Source organism: Sceloporus occidentalis, unplaced genomic scaffold (assembly GCF_023333645.1).
Source record: "Sceloporus occidentalis isolate IW3139 unplaced genomic scaffold, rSceOcc1.0.p SCAF_319, whole genome shotgun sequence".
NCBI classification, from domain to species: Eukaryota; Metazoa; Chordata; class Lepidosauria; order Squamata; family Phrynosomatidae; genus Sceloporus; species Sceloporus occidentalis.
Genome location: NW_028317299.1, coordinates 298476 through 315744, shown reverse-complemented (window position 1 = coordinate 315744; position 17269 = coordinate 298476). Strand labels below are relative to the sequence as shown.

General features: G+C 39.3%; 1 protein-coding gene across 1 annotated transcript in view; it reads left to right on the top strand.

Moving 5' to 3' along the window:
- The window catches only part of LOC149274819 (usherin-like), a 287860-nt gene that overhangs the window by 190645 nt on the left and 79946 nt on the right, over positions 1 to 17269 (top strand). Inside the window, exons 43-49 of the mRNA XM_089505229.1 lie at positions 5710 to 5873; positions 6668 to 6877; positions 8110 to 8312; positions 8984 to 9096; positions 12652 to 12826; positions 14171 to 14278; positions 16182 to 16347. Coding sequence (XP_089361355.1) covers positions 5710 to 5873; positions 6668 to 6877; positions 8110 to 8312; positions 8984 to 9096; positions 12652 to 12826; positions 14171 to 14278; positions 16182 to 16347 — 1139 coding nt within the window. The remainder of the gene's footprint in view (positions 1 to 5709; positions 5874 to 6667; positions 6878 to 8109; positions 8313 to 8983; positions 9097 to 12651; positions 12827 to 14170; positions 14279 to 16181; positions 16348 to 17269) is intronic.

Sequence of the window (17269 nt, the reverse complement as noted above, 5' to 3'; positions counted from 1 at the left end):
TAGCCATATAGTGGAACAAATAATGGAAAAATAAAGGCTAACATAGTTTAGTAATCCAGAATTTCCTGGAGAAGAGTAAGCAAAATAACTATGATGTTCCACAACAGAAAGAATAAATGGGCCAGTTGGATGTTCTCATTGACTCCTCCATCTCCCTCTTTTGCTTGGTGAGGTGGGTGACTCTGCCTCCATGAGCTGAAATGGCCAAGTCTTGCTTGTTGGGTCTATGAACAGACTTGCAAACTACCTTCCATTCAAACACAATGGGCCAAGGAGGACAGGGAAGAGGACCTCTTTAGCCAATGCAGATCTGGCTCGCTCTCCTACCCTAGTGACAAGCTAGACCAAGCCATCAGGCTCCAGCTACTCTGACTCGCCCATCTCTTTTCAACTGATGTCTCTTTTCTTTTTCATATACAAAATGAGCTTCTAAGTAACACTCATTGATATCTCTAAAAATCTACTTTAGAATTTTCATTTTTCTCAGAATAATTGAATATTTGCAGCTCAGTCAATATTCTGTCTAATAAACAACGGCTTTATTGTGTGATTTGATGCCGGCCACGGTTTTAAAGATAAACTACCAGCCACACTTTATGTAAAACACGATTGAATCAATTTATCAATGTGCATTAGAACACTGACCCTGCCTTCCTCATCTCCTCTAGACCATACTCTCCGGTTTTCACGACAGTAGTTTTTAATTTTAAATGACACGCGGATACCAAGGCAGTTGTCTTTTAAATAGCTGTTATCATAAGATTTTACAGGAACAAGATTTAATGCAGGAGTTGCACAGACATGTTTTACGTGCCGGCGAGTAATGGATGTATGTTTTCTGAACTGCAGTAAATCAAATGGATATAGTACGATACAGGAGGAGGAAAATACAGTATTCAAGCATCATACAATTCAAACAATTTAGTTAAATCGCTTGATGTTTATTAGTTTGGAAACAATATGAAAACGTTTGTTGTTGTTTTTTAACCCCTTAATGACATAGCCCGTACACGTACGGGCTCAAAATGCGTTGTTTTCGATGGGTTTAGGGACCGCCCATTGTCCTTAAAGGGTTAACTTTGCTTTTTGGTGTTAAAAAAAATCACATAATTGTGTTGCATTGAGTTACAAGATAAAGATATTTTAATATAATTTTAATAGTTACATTTTTAATACACAGTAGCATACTGATTGAGGTTCAAGCCCATCAAGTTCAACCGTGCTGTTGATCCAGACTTCATTTTCCAATTCTCAAAAACAAAACAAAATCCTTCTTGACTCCAAAATGGCCTCTGATTTCACACTGGATCAACAAGCTATAACTAAACCTGTTATATCCCTGTATATTCTTCTTTGCTAAAAAAAAAAATATTGAGCCCATATTTAAAGGCATCCATTGAATCTGACAGCACAAGCTACTGTATGTAGGTAGTGAAATCCACATCTTTACTGCACTTACTGTAAAGAACCTCTTGGTTATCAGAGGGCAGCTGGTGTTGCCCCCTATGTATTTGTATAATGATATCATGTCTACTCTTAAGGCTAGGTTTCCACTTGGTTTTTTTTTGCTAAAAACGCCAATAAAGACGCCAATTCAGCCACACAGCGGTTTTTTTGTGAAAAAACGCTGCGGCCAGATGTTAGCTGTTCTTCAATAGGAAATCGCACAATGCCATATGCACTTGGCGTTTTTCTGTTTGGCGTTTTTTCAGTCCTCTTTGGCGTTTTTCTGCTTTTTTGGGCTCTGTGGCAGTTTTTCAAAATCGCAGCATGTTGCGTTTTTTGCAAGGAAATCTTGGCGTTTTTCTCCAATAGAAGTCTATGGGAGAGAAAAAACACCATGAAAAAGCCATGTGGGTTTTTTGCCTTGGCGTTTTTTTATTGCGTTTTTTTCCACAGTTACAATGCAGAGGATGGACCCAGTATCTGTGTGTCCTACGAGAAATAGGCTGGAAACAAACAGTTTCACACAAAACAAAGTTCATATTGAATTTTACACCATTTGGAACAAACGTGCCATTACAAACAAACCAACTGGATCCTGCGTGCCAAAAGCAACAGCAAACAATTTGCACCATCATTTGGGGCCAATCTTTCTAGAGGAGCAGACATTCGGAATAAAGCCTGCCTTACAAACCACAGAAAAGAGACAAAAGGGTCCGCCGGGGCGTTTAAGTAGAACTTTACGAAGGAAATGACATCAGGAGGGGGCAGATACTTGCCATTTATCCGAATCCCTTTTAGCTGGGTGAAAATTCTAACTTGTAAAGGCTGGAAAAACTGCCTAAGGTCAAAAAAAGCAATTTCCACAGAAAGGCTAAAATGCCAGAAAAAACTCCAGAAAAAAACGCCAAAACGCAGGAAAATGCAGCGCAAGAAAAAAAACGCAGGACAAAAACCCAAGTGGAAACCTAGCCTAACACTTTTTTCTCTAAGTGTGTCTTAGAGGGCATATCATCTGCCCTCTAAGACACACCTTATCTAGTGTAATTTAAAATATTCAACTTCTCAGGCCTTTCTTCATAACTAAGATTCTCCATTCAACTTATAAATGCCCTTTTTAAGAACAGGTGCCCAGACTGCACTACATACTCAAGGTGGGGTCTTACAATTGACTTATATAGAGGCAAAATACTTTAAGAAAGTATGTTTAAAAAGGCAGTCATATGTTTGTTTTTTCTACTTTTTGGTCATTCAGGATCTCAGCACATGTTCAATTCTATGAAAATGTTACCTGTCTGCCCTTCAAAAATAGTCTAGAGCTAAAGTGACATGCAGGGTTTCTGTGGGTTTATTATGTGGGTGCAGACAGGGTCGCCAACAGGGGGTACAACGATTACAGATGTAAGAGGCATAGCTTTTTGGGGGGGGGTGTTCAGGGAGACTCCCTCCATATTTTCTAAAAGAAGAAAAAGCTTGGTAGCAGCTTAATCCTGATACTACAGGACCACCAATTAGAGGGGTCTGGAGGAGGAGCTCTCACTGGCAAGGCATAACTACTCTCCTTTGATGCCTTGATCACTTTTTCGCACTGGACATGATCTTGCAGACATAATCAAAAAGATGCAACTAGTTGGTTGAAAAATTTGCAAAAAAGAGAGAGGATTCTAAAAACAATTTCCGAGCACCCAAACAGCTTGTCTGCACCATCTTTGCCCACCCAAACAGCTTTTTTGTGCCCTTTTTGCCACCAAACTGCTTGTCAGTGTCCATAAACAGCCTGTCAACACCATCTTGTCAGTGCCATATTTCTCCCCAAACAGATTGCCTGTCTATGCCCCAAACACCTTGTATGTGCCATATTTGTCTCCAAACAGCATGCCAGTACCCCCAAACAGCCTGCTGGTGCCATCTTTGCCACCAACTTGTCAGGGCCCCAGACAATTTGTCTGTGCTATCTTTGTCCCCAAACAGATTGGCAGTGCCATCGGTACTACCAACCAGCTTGTCAGTGCCTCCAAAAAGCCTGCCGGTGCCAGCTTTGCTACCAGACAGCCTAGCTGTGCCACCTTTGCCACCAAAAAAGATGAGTAGCAATACGCAGCATCCGTATGGGTACACCATTTGCCACTGATGATGTATTACCGCTCCCGTCGTGTTGCCGGCAGGGACGCCGAGACGCAGCCCGCGCGGTCGGCTCCCTGCTCGCGCCGTCGCGGTGAGCTGCTGCCGGGTCCGTCCTCCTTCGAGACGCGCGTCCCCGGCGAGTTCGAGGGATCGTGACGGGGCGTGCGCTTCTACGTCGTGAGAGCCGTTCGACATAACTAATGAATATTCATGTCACTCTTAAAGTGACATATATCATTTTTCCTCCTCCCCTAATTAGGAGGGTAGGAGGATCTGTATTGTTGGAGGGATATTTAAACCCTCATTTGGCCCTACACCCTTGCCTGTGTTAGTGCCTTTTTGCCTACACTAGCGTTCTGAATCCTGATTTATCTCTCTGGTATTGACTCCTGCTTGAACCTGACCTCTGTTGTTTTGCTGCCTGCCCTGACCTTTGCTTGTGACCCCGACTACTCTATTGCCTGACCCCTTGTATACCGTTATTATTTTTTATTTTACTGTTCCTGTGTTTCACCTACTCATTACTCTCGGTGGTGAACGGACTGTATCTCCTGTGCCCTGGTGGCAGTGCGTCCTCTCTCCACCAGGAGGCGCCGATTCTGCAGCGCGGTTCCAGAACCCGTACCTCGGTCGTGACATGTCAGACGTTCCTTGTGTGAGACCACGTATTGCCCAAAATAAGGCCAATTATGCTCAGTTTCGAAGAATTTCGGCAATACTCTGTCTATGTTTTGGATGCAATGAGTTTGAAGTGGTGAATGTAGACACTATAGAGTGCCAGAAGTAAGAGGTAAGTTAAATGAGAAGCTTAAAATTAATTAAAATAAAACATTAAGTACCATTTAATTATTAAATACTAATAATATTTAATGCTATATTTTAAAAAAAAACTATCTTTAAATAGATTTAGTAAAGTCATTTATTGTTCTACTATGTACAGCAAACAAAGCTATCCAACAATTATTGCAGATTTCCACTTTAAGTCTAGATCTGAAATCTGGCTTAATTCCCAAAATGTAATTACATCCTGTATAAGTATCATTTTACCACTTCAGGAAAACAATAGGTGGTCGGTAATAATATAAATGCTTTAATGTGATGTCACATTGTAGCTTTGTGCTTCCATTTAATAGTTAACCTTCCTGAACCTTTGCACTTTAAGTAGAAATTGTGAAGCTGCGTGAGATGAAATATCGAATTTATTTGATGGTATCAGGAAATAACAGAGAAAAGGCTTGCAAGTCGATAAATAGTTCATTTGGATATTTGGTAACGGAGGAAATATGGCTGGGTAGTTTGTTACATTTGTATGCATTATACATTTTTTATATACGCCTAACGGTCTATTAAAGCCATCAGCACATACCATGCATTGGTAAAGAATAGAGTACACTGAACCGTTAATCTTATGGAAGCTGGCGCGTCTCCAGTTAGTTACATGTGATCGAAACCTTGCTGGAATTTAAGGGATTAAAACATTTATTTTTAAAATAATTTAGTTTAAAAAAGCATTTTTTTTTTTTATTATATTGCCTTTTTTTTAATAGCAACCCAAAAAAATGAAAAAAAATTACCTAGCATATGTACAGACAAAAATGTATTATTCTTATTTTTAGCTATTGTGCTTAGTGTGCTCGTGAACGTCTTAATTATCCTAGCATATATAAAACATATTTATCAGGTTTTATGGTATTATTAATATAAGGTCACTGAAGTTACAGGGTTCTATTCCAGAAAACCTGTTTGGTTTTGATCATGTAAATGAAAGATCCCCCATAAGATTTATTAATTTTTGTTATTTTTACACATCACTTTTTTTTTTTGCCTGATATTTAAAACGAGCTATGTGGTTGATAGTTGATGTTGTCAATATTGTCAGCTAGTGGCACATCTGTACGCTCCAAGTTAATAAAGGCTTCAAATAATGATGGTGCTATATATATATATATATATATATATATATATATATATATATATATTTATACACTGTATATAGATACACACACACATATATATATATTTATATATATATATATCAGGCAATATAGGTACTTAATAGAAATTAAGGGAAATATTGAATTCATGTATGTTCTGCAATCCAAATCTGTCACCTGACAACCTGACATACAACTGTTTCTATAGGTATACATCGTATGAATACAGACTGATTGTCCATAACGCTGTGGGATACACAAGCGGTCCGAATGTAACTGTGACTACAATGGCCGGACCCCCCAAAAAAGGATGCAGCATTAAGGCACTGCCTGTTAACCACACAGCCATCGAAGTAACGTGGTCCAAACCCTGTAAGTATATCACACCATTTGTTGTTGCGCAATTCTCAAGTCTTTATTTTACAGATAAAAATATAGGAGGTGCCTAGCCTAGAGTTTTGTAACTAAATTCAGCATTTGTTGCTGATAGGTTGTTGCCATAGAAGCGGAAAAAGCTTCTTAAGGTTTTGTGTTTTATTTACATAATTCAATCTTTAGAGGAAAGAATAAAATGACAGAGCTGCTAAGAATGATCTTTAAAGGTTCAGTCCTTTTGATTTCCAGTTAGGGGGTATTGCCAACCCCGCACCCTGCCCGGCATAACTCATTTCCGATACCTTTCTTCATCCATTTTCAGCCAGCCATGCCTCACATTAGCTGGCTTCACCCAGGCGATAAGACCATATTTAAATCATTGCACCTAAATCACTTTTTTAATGTATAAGCCCCAAAGGCTATTAAATAAAATGTATTGTAAGATGAGCATTGTCTGGAAGCGGATGCAAAAAATAGTAAGTGGTTTATTCAGAAAAAATGTAAGCAGCAAACAATAAACCTATTGTAAAGCCTCTACTCTTACTATGCCTCTCTTCCAAAAAGGGACATAGGGAATCCCTACGGGGAACTTAGATGTGGCTGCCATCTTCAAGCAAACGTGATGTTACTATAATGTAACTGTAACTATATAAAAAAAAAAATCTTGGCAGACCAGTTGAACATCTAGACTTTAAGCACAACTTGCGGATATTTCTCACCTTTTTGGCAAATACTCTTTAGAATAATATAAAATGGGAAAAAAAATTAATAATTTTTTTGTTCATTCCTAGCTCTGCAAGATTTGCAGGGAGATGTAGAACGTTACACTCTGCTCTTGAATTCATCGGGTTTTGAGAAGACTCTGACTTTCGCAGCAGATGTGAACTCGGCCACAATCGGAGGATTGTACCCAAACACAGAATATCTTCTGCGTCTCCAGGTGTCCAACGGGGCCTATACTACAGGCAGCGACTTTGCCCAAGTGACGACGTTGGATGGAGGTGAGTCCTGACAACCAGAACGCTTTTCCAAATCTGAGAACTAAATGGATTGATTTTGCAAGGTTGAAATCAGTCAGCCTTCATTTTCAAAATGTCATTTTATTAAATGGGGGGGAAAGAAAAAAAAAAAAAAAAAGGTCTAAAATGGTCTAAAATGTTACGGCGCTTAAGTGCTCGTTGACTTTAGAAAATAGATCAATAAACAGCCCACAGGGAAAAGAGCTGAAAGATGTATTAGTGGATATTAGCCCTGCCTGAACTTACTCTACTATGAATAAGACCGTTCACGGCAATAGTGCTTTGGACCAGACCTTACTGTCGATAAACGGTCAAATTCGGAAACAATTAACATTTTTGTAAAGATTTGTTCTGTGAGGCAGTGCGCTATTAACATGACAGGCATACTGGAAGCCATTACGGCGTCGTTAAGATTTTGGATTCAAGCTTAGCTATTTCAAGAGGTTGGGATACCAAAAAAAAAATCTATCTGGCATGTTCTATCTAATGTTCTAACTTTATAAAAACTCATTATAAACATTATAATATCATTACCTCCAAGGCAAGTGTTCCCGGTCGTTGAAAAAAGGCCATGGCATGCTCAAGAAATGGCCCCACATAGTTCTTTTTGATGTTCTACAACATTCATGTCATTTAACACAATGATTTTTTAAAAAAATATCTATATACAGAAATGTCAAATTCCTTTATTATCTTTGATAATCAACATCCGAGATCATTTACCTAATGATAATACCATACTATTGCTTCATGTGATTTGGAAGATGAAATTCAAGATGTTCTTCAGGTCAAAGTCAATTCAACTTCAATTCCGTATTATCGGAGCAGAATTCTTTTCTAAGTGGCTCGGAACTCTAATTTTGTCCCATATCACAGTATAATGATTTCAAAACTGGATGTAACGGCTAATTGTCTCGCAATCGGACGTGTCCATAATTCATATAATATCCCAGCGGCCACGCGCGTTATAGTAGATTAACACCATGTTGGTGACATAATACAGTCCACCAACAACTATCCATGGTCTCTGGCTGAGAATATAATATGAAACCAATTTAGTGTTGGACGGCAGGCTGTGATAGCTTCGTCTGAGGGAAAGCTGATGAATTGCAAAAACATTTTCTAGAACCTAAATACTAATCTGCATTTGGTTAAACAAGGTCTTCCATGCAGACAGCTGGAGTTTATTCATTATTGCCTTTTATTACTTCCAGAGCCTGAGGGTATGTTCCCTCCAGAGGTTGACATCGTCAGCCGTACAGCTGCGCGTGTGATCTGGACATCGCCTTCTAACCCAAATGGCGCCGTCACAGAATATTCAATCCATGTAAATAATAAGGTCTATCGGACAGGAATGAGCTCACCTGGTGCCTATATTCTTGAGGACCTGTTACCGTACACAGTGTACAACATTCAGGTTGGTAATTAGTAATCGTTATTTATTATATACTTTTTTTTTTTTTTCAAAAAAAGTTTTTTTGATTTAAAGGGTTTTCTTTTTATTCTATGTGTTTGTTTGTTTTTTACTTTACTGAGTTGGTGGTAGATAAATGGAACATCTCCCAGCAGAAGTGGTAGAGGGTAATACAGTGAGGGGATTTAAACACGCATTGGGATGGGACGAGACCAACGACTGATTAAGGTTTGAATCCTTACATGAAGAATAAAGGGCAGAGTAGACGGGGGCCAAATGGTTGTTATCTGCCGTCAGATTCCATGTTTCATTTTGTTAAAATTATTAACCGTTGAAGAGGTTGTTTGTGTGCTTTTTATACGTTTGGCTTCTCTTGGTCTGTGAGTTAGTGCTATTTATGATATAGAAATTGAGCAGTGAATATAATTTAGACGGCCTAACGCTTTAAATCATGGCCAAGTGGATGAGTAGCTGCTTTCTATATAAATGCTGTTACTTAGTATCTCCGGTGGGTTACCTTTGTAAGTTAATGGCTATGAAATACCCAATGGAAATTTAGCTTGCGTACCAATTAAACAGGTAGAAGATCATTAGTAAGTGTGAAAGTAAAATAAAAATAGTATTTTATTAGGAATGTTCTGAGCAGCAGCTATTGAACTTTGATCTCTCTATAGGTTGAAGTGTGTACGGTGTATGCTTGTACCAAAAGCAACAGCACCAAAGTTACCACGGTTGAAAATGAGCCCAGTAACATATCATCACCGATTATAAAGAGCGTCAACTCCAGGTAAGCACCAGACAGAAGCAAAAGGTTACCAGGGCCATGTTCAAATGAGCTTACAATCTAGAAGAGCTGGAATACGTAACCCAATAATTTTTTCAGCTCCGATGAAGACACCTTTGCATTTGAGTTTAAACGTTGGAATACTTATTGGCTGGTTTTGCCGAGAAATTGTCTATAACGCTATATTCTTTATTTTCTGATTCTGAAAGAATTTGGTCAGATACAGGGCCGGCCAGGCGGCACTTCAGAAGGGGCGGCACTTTGCCGCCCCAAGCGGTTTTTTTTTTGGTTTTTTTGAAGCGGAGGAGAGAGAGAGAGGGGCACCGAGTGGTTTTCGCTTACCCGCTCGGCGCCCCTCTCTCTTTCCTCTGCTGCGAGTTTCCCTGTTCGGTCTCTGTGCCGGCTTGTAATGCAGAGCGCCGGAAGTGACGTGAATTTCCGGCGCTCAGCATTACAAGCCGGCACCGTGGCAGCACAGGGAGACTCGCCGCAGGACTGTTTAAGGGTAAGTACCGGTGGGGGTGGGGGTAGATAATGCCGCCCCCCCCCCGGCGTCGGCGGGGGGCGGCATTTTAAACTTCGCCCCAGGTGGCGTTAAGTCTTCGGCCGGCCCCGGTCAGATACTTCCCCTGTAATTAACTTTGCTTCCTTTGGAGCCGTTCACCATTTGTTCTCCCAGTGACGCATTATGTCTTGACAAACAAACAAGATGGAGGAGAAATAGTAAGGGAAGGAAGAGGCTACCAAGGCTCATCTTTGCTCCTCAGAGCCCTGTTCTTTCATTAGTTATTGTGTAGTGTGATAATCGGCCAGTGATACAACAATGATAAGGGACAAAGTGCATCCATTTTCCCCCCCAGTTTACTTTACCTCTCCTCCATTGCCATTTAGCCCATGTATTAACTACTGTCCTTCACAAGCCTTCCATCTACCCTCTTTCCTCTTCCCCAATTTATCTTTTCTTCACAAATGTTGTGTCCCTCATCCTCCCCAACATTTTGCTCCTTCTCAAAACCAATTTAGTCCCCAATGACCACCTGCATTATTTCCATATTACCCTATCAACAACTTTTATTTAACATACTTCCACATTTCCTAGAGGTTTGGAACCTTCATGCCTTGAGGTTGAGAGAAGGAAACCCGATTCACGTTATACTCCATGACACCTTTCCTGAAGCGTGCACAGCATGTAGAAGCATCTCCCCTGATCCCTCCGAGAGAGTTCGAGTTATTTGTGCATTGTAAAGTCTCAAAACATTTTTCTTTCTTTCTTGACCTATACATGTTATTGCTGATCCACTAGCGTAATTAATAGGTCTTTTTGTGCCCTGTATGCTATTTAAATGTATATCTACATATATATATATATATATACATGACCATTTCTAGTTGTAACATAATTGTAAAAGGGTTTTCTAACGATCAATTAGCCTTTTAAACTTAAACTTGGATCAGCGAACTCAACGTGCCATTGGAACCCAGGAGTGATGGGAGTGATAAAGGGCCATTGGAACCCAGGAGTGATGGGAGTGATAAAGGGCCATTGGGACACAGGAGTGATGGGAGTGATAAAGGGCCATTGGGACACAGGAGTGATGGGAGTGATAAAGGGCCTCTGTACGCCTATGAACATATTCCATTAAAAATCAGCCGTTTCCAGCTACAATAGTCATTTACAACATTAACCCCGTCTGTGCTGGATTTCTGATCCATTTCATGTTATTTTAATGAACAAAATCTTCTGTAAAAAACAAAGACGTTTCCTAGTGACCCCAAACTTTTGTCTAATAGAAACACTTACGCACAATATCTTTATAGACTGATGGGGGAAAAATGTCTTTAATCCACAACCTTTTTAAATATGACTTATAAACAAAAACCCCTACCCATAAACATCCCTTTCTCCCTGCAACGGAACTGGTTAGGTTCTTAAATGCAAAAAGGATGAGCTGCACTTTGTAAATGTCTTGTGTTTTCAGCCAGAAGAGCTGTTTTAACATTCCTTTCCCTCCATGTCATATTATTATCAACGGTTCTTATATCCCGAAAGAATACTAACTGCTGATCGATTGCCCTGACATGCCTGGTCTTGGCCTACGCATGCCTTAGTAGTTCATTTATTTGCCATGGTGGATTTGCTAGAGGGAAATTTAATCAATAGGTAATTCATTAATTCCGATCTCAGAGTATGAAGGGACTGTGTCGTATAAAAAATATCTGTCTTCCTTTAACTTAGGAGACAATGTAACAAGCACCTCCATATATCATGTGAACAATGGGATGCAGAGCTTTAATTTAAATTCACGGTTTAAAAAAAAAAAAAAGAAAAATCAACAGAGAGGAGAAATTTACAAATTGCTATTTTTTTTTGTTAATAACATTTTTCGGTTTTGGACACTTAGATAAAAAAATAAAGCTTAAAAGGGTGATCATTGTTTGTTTCAAAGGTCCCTGAGAACAAATTTTTATGTCACTGGCCCTTTAAATAGTAGAATGACTTTCACTGAATATGGCATATATAGTTAAATGTTCTACATAAAAATAAGTGAATTAATACACTATATATATATATATATATATCCTGCTTGTATGTCTAGTAAATTAACAGATGCTCTTTGAATGATGCAGGTAAAATAATACTAATAATACTCATAATAATATTTTTTCACTAAATGTATAACCAGTAGGGTAACTGCAAGAATTGTGGGGATGCATTAGCTACCAAGGTACAATAAAAGCTTCTTAAGTATCTGCTTAATTTATCAGGCCCCCATCTTGGAGAAGCTATTATGTCATTCGAGAGTCATTATTGTGCATCAGGTGTCATAAATCCATAGCATTCTCACCTAGTGGCTGGGTCCAGGATAAGACGGGCCATGACGGGTTAGCCCTGGCACTTTAAGGCCACAGTATGCGCGTCTGCACACTACGTTTTTATGCTCAGGGACCCATGTATGATTATTCTAAAGTGGTACACCAGCCTAAGTTTTGTTCTTATTTTTAAGATGTACAATAAATTAAGTAACCAGTTAGGAAGAAGAAGTCAGATGTGTGCTGGGTAAACAGTATTTTCTATGCACAGGCTAAGAAAAAAGCACTTTGTATGTACTTTGACGTGCATTCTGGAAACCTAGGGGGAAAAAACACTTACCCTTAGTAGAAGCTGCAGCACTAAAGCTGCAGAAGACTGCCTCCCTGAGTCCTGATGTTTTGCGCACTGATTGGCTGCTGCAGTGGCAGGATAGCACCCTCACTGACCCAGCGCTGGAGCAGCCTGGCTACAAGTATATCACATCAGGAGATGTGTACGGCTGAAGCAAGTATCATGGGGCCAAAAGGGCCAAATGCAAATGTGGGGGTTCTGCAGAATCGCACGGGGGCTATATGTAAACTTAAAGGGACCACTCAGCTATCATATGCATTAAAGTGATGATGGCTGGAGTGTCCATATAATGGCATCTCGAATGCTAAACCACGTTAAAAAATGTTACTTTTTTAATCTCTAAAAATGGTATACTTTTCACACAAAAATGTTTTTTTTATTACTTCTTTCCACAGATCGGTGGAGATTTCTTGGGCTTCACCAGGACAGCCGAATGGAATCCTTCTCGGCTTTGACGTGCGGCGAAAAACCTTCTACACGTGTAGTTTTGGAATTACGTCTTGTGTATACCACAGGTGTAGAAAGAATGAAGACATTTGTGGAGATACCTGCTACAGCCCAGAAACTCAGGTAATTTAATAAATGTGGTTAAAACACCACTTTATGCATTTATCATGAATTTAATTTAATTAAAATACTTTATTTTAAATGAATGATTCCTCGGGACACATTTGAATATATATATATATATATATATAATATTTTTTTACATTTTTTTTTTTATCTTGCTAGGTTTCATTTTGTGAACCTTCTCTTTCCTGATAATTATGTATATTTTTACACTTTTATTATTTGTATAAACTATTATTATTATTATTATTATTATTATTATTATTATGTGATTTTTATAGCACCATCATATTTCAATGGGCATTGAAAATAAAACATGAAAATACCCAAACCCCATAACATTAACATCTATTTAAAGCATTCGTGATCTTATGTGTAAGCAGAAATTCAGTTGAATTATTAATGTATTTTTAAGGAAAAATACACATGCTCAGTAGCGTCAGATTAATTTATCAACTACCCCATTTTTTTCCCAGCTCTATATCCGTTGAGCCTGAATCCTCACTAAAAGTGAAATACTGCAGATCATTAGATCTCTCAAAATCAGTGAACGGGAGATTACCACGTTGTAAAAGAAAGCAATTACCTTTCTTGTATCAGTTTTTTGTATAATTATTTATAGTAGAGTAAATCTGAAGGCTGGCTCCGCCGTTGGATTAAATTGCCTGGTTAAATCACTTGATTCCGCTTTATTGAAAATCAATTTGCTTCAAGTCACAAGTGGGTGCTTGTTTACTTGACAAGTAACGGCGAGAGCACCTGCTATAATTTGTCAGGTGTATTTTAAAATTATTGTATTTTTGCAGATTAATTCTTATATTAAAGGCTGTTTAGGTTCTAGATGGATATAGGCGAGCGCAGGGCAGGAATCCACGAGCGGCTGCTGCTGACAAATGATGCAAAAAAACACTGGGTGATGGCACAATTTCACCTAATAAAATAATGGACTGATTCGTCAACGGTAACGCCACGGAGACAACTGACCGGGCTATTAGCGGACTCCACAAACTTGCCAGGGAGACGGCAATTAACAGAGGAAGGCAGGATTTAAGAGTGATTCTATTGGTCGCCGGTGGGGGGCTCGCCTGGCATCAGTCAATGAAGAGAAGCTGCCCTTCATTGGTTGAGGCCAGAGGAGCTCACTGCCGGTGACCAATGGAGTCACTCTTACGGACCTTTTGAAATCCTGGCGCCAAAGCTGCTGCTACTTGTCAAGTAAACAAGCACCCACTTGTGACTTGAAGCAAATTGATTTTCAATAAAGCAATTACAGTGTTAACCCCGTATTATCTCGAGATAATGATTTCTAATAATATTATACCGCTATAATGTATATTTTTTTAGATCTATATTCTGCTTAAAAACGCCCTTAATGTACAAAAAGCAAAAGATGGCTCAACGCCAGGTGCCCGACCCTTGCATGTAGTTGCTCAGTGGATGGCTACTAGTGATGTGAGTTGTAATCCCGTCTCTAAATCTAGTTTCTTACCGAAATATCGCATGCTAGCAGGGTCCGTGAAAAGTATATTTCCCTTTGCTTCATGATCCACAGCGATTCTGCATTACATTTTGCCGTTTTGCAATCCTGCTGTTTATAAATGTGATTATGATGTCAAATGGGAAGACCTCACAGACTGGATCAAAGTTTCGTCTCTTTATACCCTATTAACACAATTACAGCCGTTCCCTTTATGGCTAAACCAGGCTATTAGAAAATGAGGACTTTTTATATATTTATTACTTTTATGTTCTAACCAACTGAACACTTTGGGCTGAATCTCAAGACTGTTTCCACGTACGTGCCAGTTGACTTGTACGGCGTGATTTAGTGCCAAATGGATTGCACACAGAGTCATAATTGTGCGAACAAATGTTTGTGGTATTAGCGGTTAAATTGCCAATAGAGCAGAGACGATGAAACGCATCCGATGATTCGCAGGAATATAGCTGTTTGCTCTGAATACCTAATTTAATAAACTGAATTTCTCAAGTCAGCGTCAAGGCCCGTAATTGAATTTGGACACCTCAGCAGTCTGTTTTTTGGCTATCTCTGGTTCTGTACCCTTCACATTGAAAACAGATGATCCTACGATTTCGCATGGAGGGGAAACTATATTGCAAAGTCTGCTGGTTTTCTTTTTTGTGAACCTTAGTTTTGATTTTATTTTTTGTGAATGGCAGGTAGAAAACTAGACATGCCCATCTCTGGAAATAACGCTTTGTGTGATACGTTAGAAATTAGAAGGTATTTGGATCTGTTATTTACAGTTATAAGTGATCTCCTATAGACTGTGTAGACTGTGATTCTCTGAATGCTTGAACAGGTTTGATGCTGTTGAGTCTGAAAGCGTAGTGTATGGAGGTCAGGAACAGCCATGTTTAAAGGTTTTTACGTTACTGAAAGGGCGGTAGTATAAGCGGAACAGCCTCCCAGCAGAGGTGGTAGAGCAAGAGATAGGCATATGGCTATCCATAAGATGAGGCCAAGGACTGATTAAGGTTTGATTCTTGAGATCAGGCAAAACAGGCAGACTAGATGGGCTGAACAGTGACAGATCCTGACCTAGGTGGCAGATCCAGGGGGCGGCAGGTTGCCCTCTTGGGTCATCAGGCTCCCGATGTGTTGATGCCCAGTAGGCTTGTTACAGGGGAGATCTTCCCTATGGAGAGCCTCCATAGACTACATTAAAAGGCACTATGCATCATATTTATGATGTCATACCCCATAGTGAACGCATCAGAGCTTGGCTAGTGGCAAAGGTAAATACACGGCTGGGGCTGATTGGTTCTTATCTGCCAAAGTTTGTTTAAGTGAAATCGGCAAACAGCTTGTAACTTTTTAACCCTTCACAACACCTCCCACAAGAATGTCGCCTCCAGTAGATGCTATGATGTCATCAAACTAAATGCGTTTCCATTTAATGAAGCCCCTGGTTTCATTGCAGCCTAGCAACCTATTATCTTGTATTTCCTTAGTGTTATAAACTCTAGTTTTTCTAAAAGCCTAAACAATCGTGTGTCACAGAAAAAAAGGGCTGGAAAATAATTGTATTGTCTAGTTTAAGTTACAACAGGCTGTAGGAAATGTATCCTCTTTATACTATTGAGTCTTATAAGTAAAGAAGCTGCTCATGTTGTTTCCGTATAAAATAAGATACAATAAACGTGACTCTACATTCTTGACTAAATATAAGTATTTGTGGGACATACACCGAAAAGCCATACGTATATTCATGCATTTACAAGGGGTCCTTGGAGCTGGCATATGCATTAAAGTGCATATGATGGCTGCAGGGTCCCATATACTTTATTAAACACTCATTCAGCAGGTAAGCCGTCTTGTTTAAATCACTAGGCATGCTGCAGTGGGGTCCTACATGACAGGAGATCTGGATATCGGTGTTGTGGAGATCACTACGTTGTGTCTGGCCTGGATCCTGTGGATTGCTGCAGCGGGATTCTGTATCCAGTTCAACCCTCGTACCAGTGCTGTGGGACATATTATCTAAGGGTTCAACCAGGTAAGAAAACTTTAAGAATGTACAAAAAAATATATTTTCAATTCATTTCTCAACAATTCTGATGCTTTCAGTTTTGGAGACAAACGTACTCAAAACAAAGCAAGACTTCAGCGTGTATCAAAAAACACTGAGGCATAAATATTGGGGATTCCGTCACGCTATATGGCCATATTTAGCTTCGGCCGCCACTACGTCAAATATTTGATCATTTATAGGGTTATGTCTGGGTTCTTATGTTCTCTATAAAGCATTCAGATGTGGTGTGTATAATCTGGCTGCACAAACCATTACTAGTTTAGCCACAGTAACTTAAGCCTGTATTGATCAGCACCACAGGGAACGAAGTAGAGGGCAGGAGAATACTGTGGAGTGAGCGTTAATATTATAAGTGCCTTAAATTAAGGGATTCTTGATGGTTGCAAAGCTTGTCCTCTGCATTGTGTGTGTGCATATATATACTACATTAAAGCCCTGGTTTTAGTTGTTTGGAGGACCTTAGTGCTGGGGGCATTTTTGTGAATATATACACAATGGTGCAAAAAAGAAAGTAGACCCTCTTTGAATTCTATGGTTTTACATATCAGGACATGATAAACAATCATCAATCTGTTCCTTAGCAGAGTTGGGTAAATACAACCTCAGATGAACAACAACTCATGACATAGTACACCGTGTTATGATTTATTCAACAAAAATAAAGCCAAAATAGAGAAGCCAGTTTTTCACACATGGCTTCTCCATTTTGGATTTATTTTTGTTGAATAAGTCATGACACGCTATAATATGTCAAGTGTTATTGTTCATATGTGGTTGTATTTCCCTAATTTTTAGACCTGCTAAGGAACAGAAGATTGTTATTTTGTCCTGATATGTAAAACCACAGGATTCAAAGAGGGTGCACTTTATTTTTCACACAACTGTG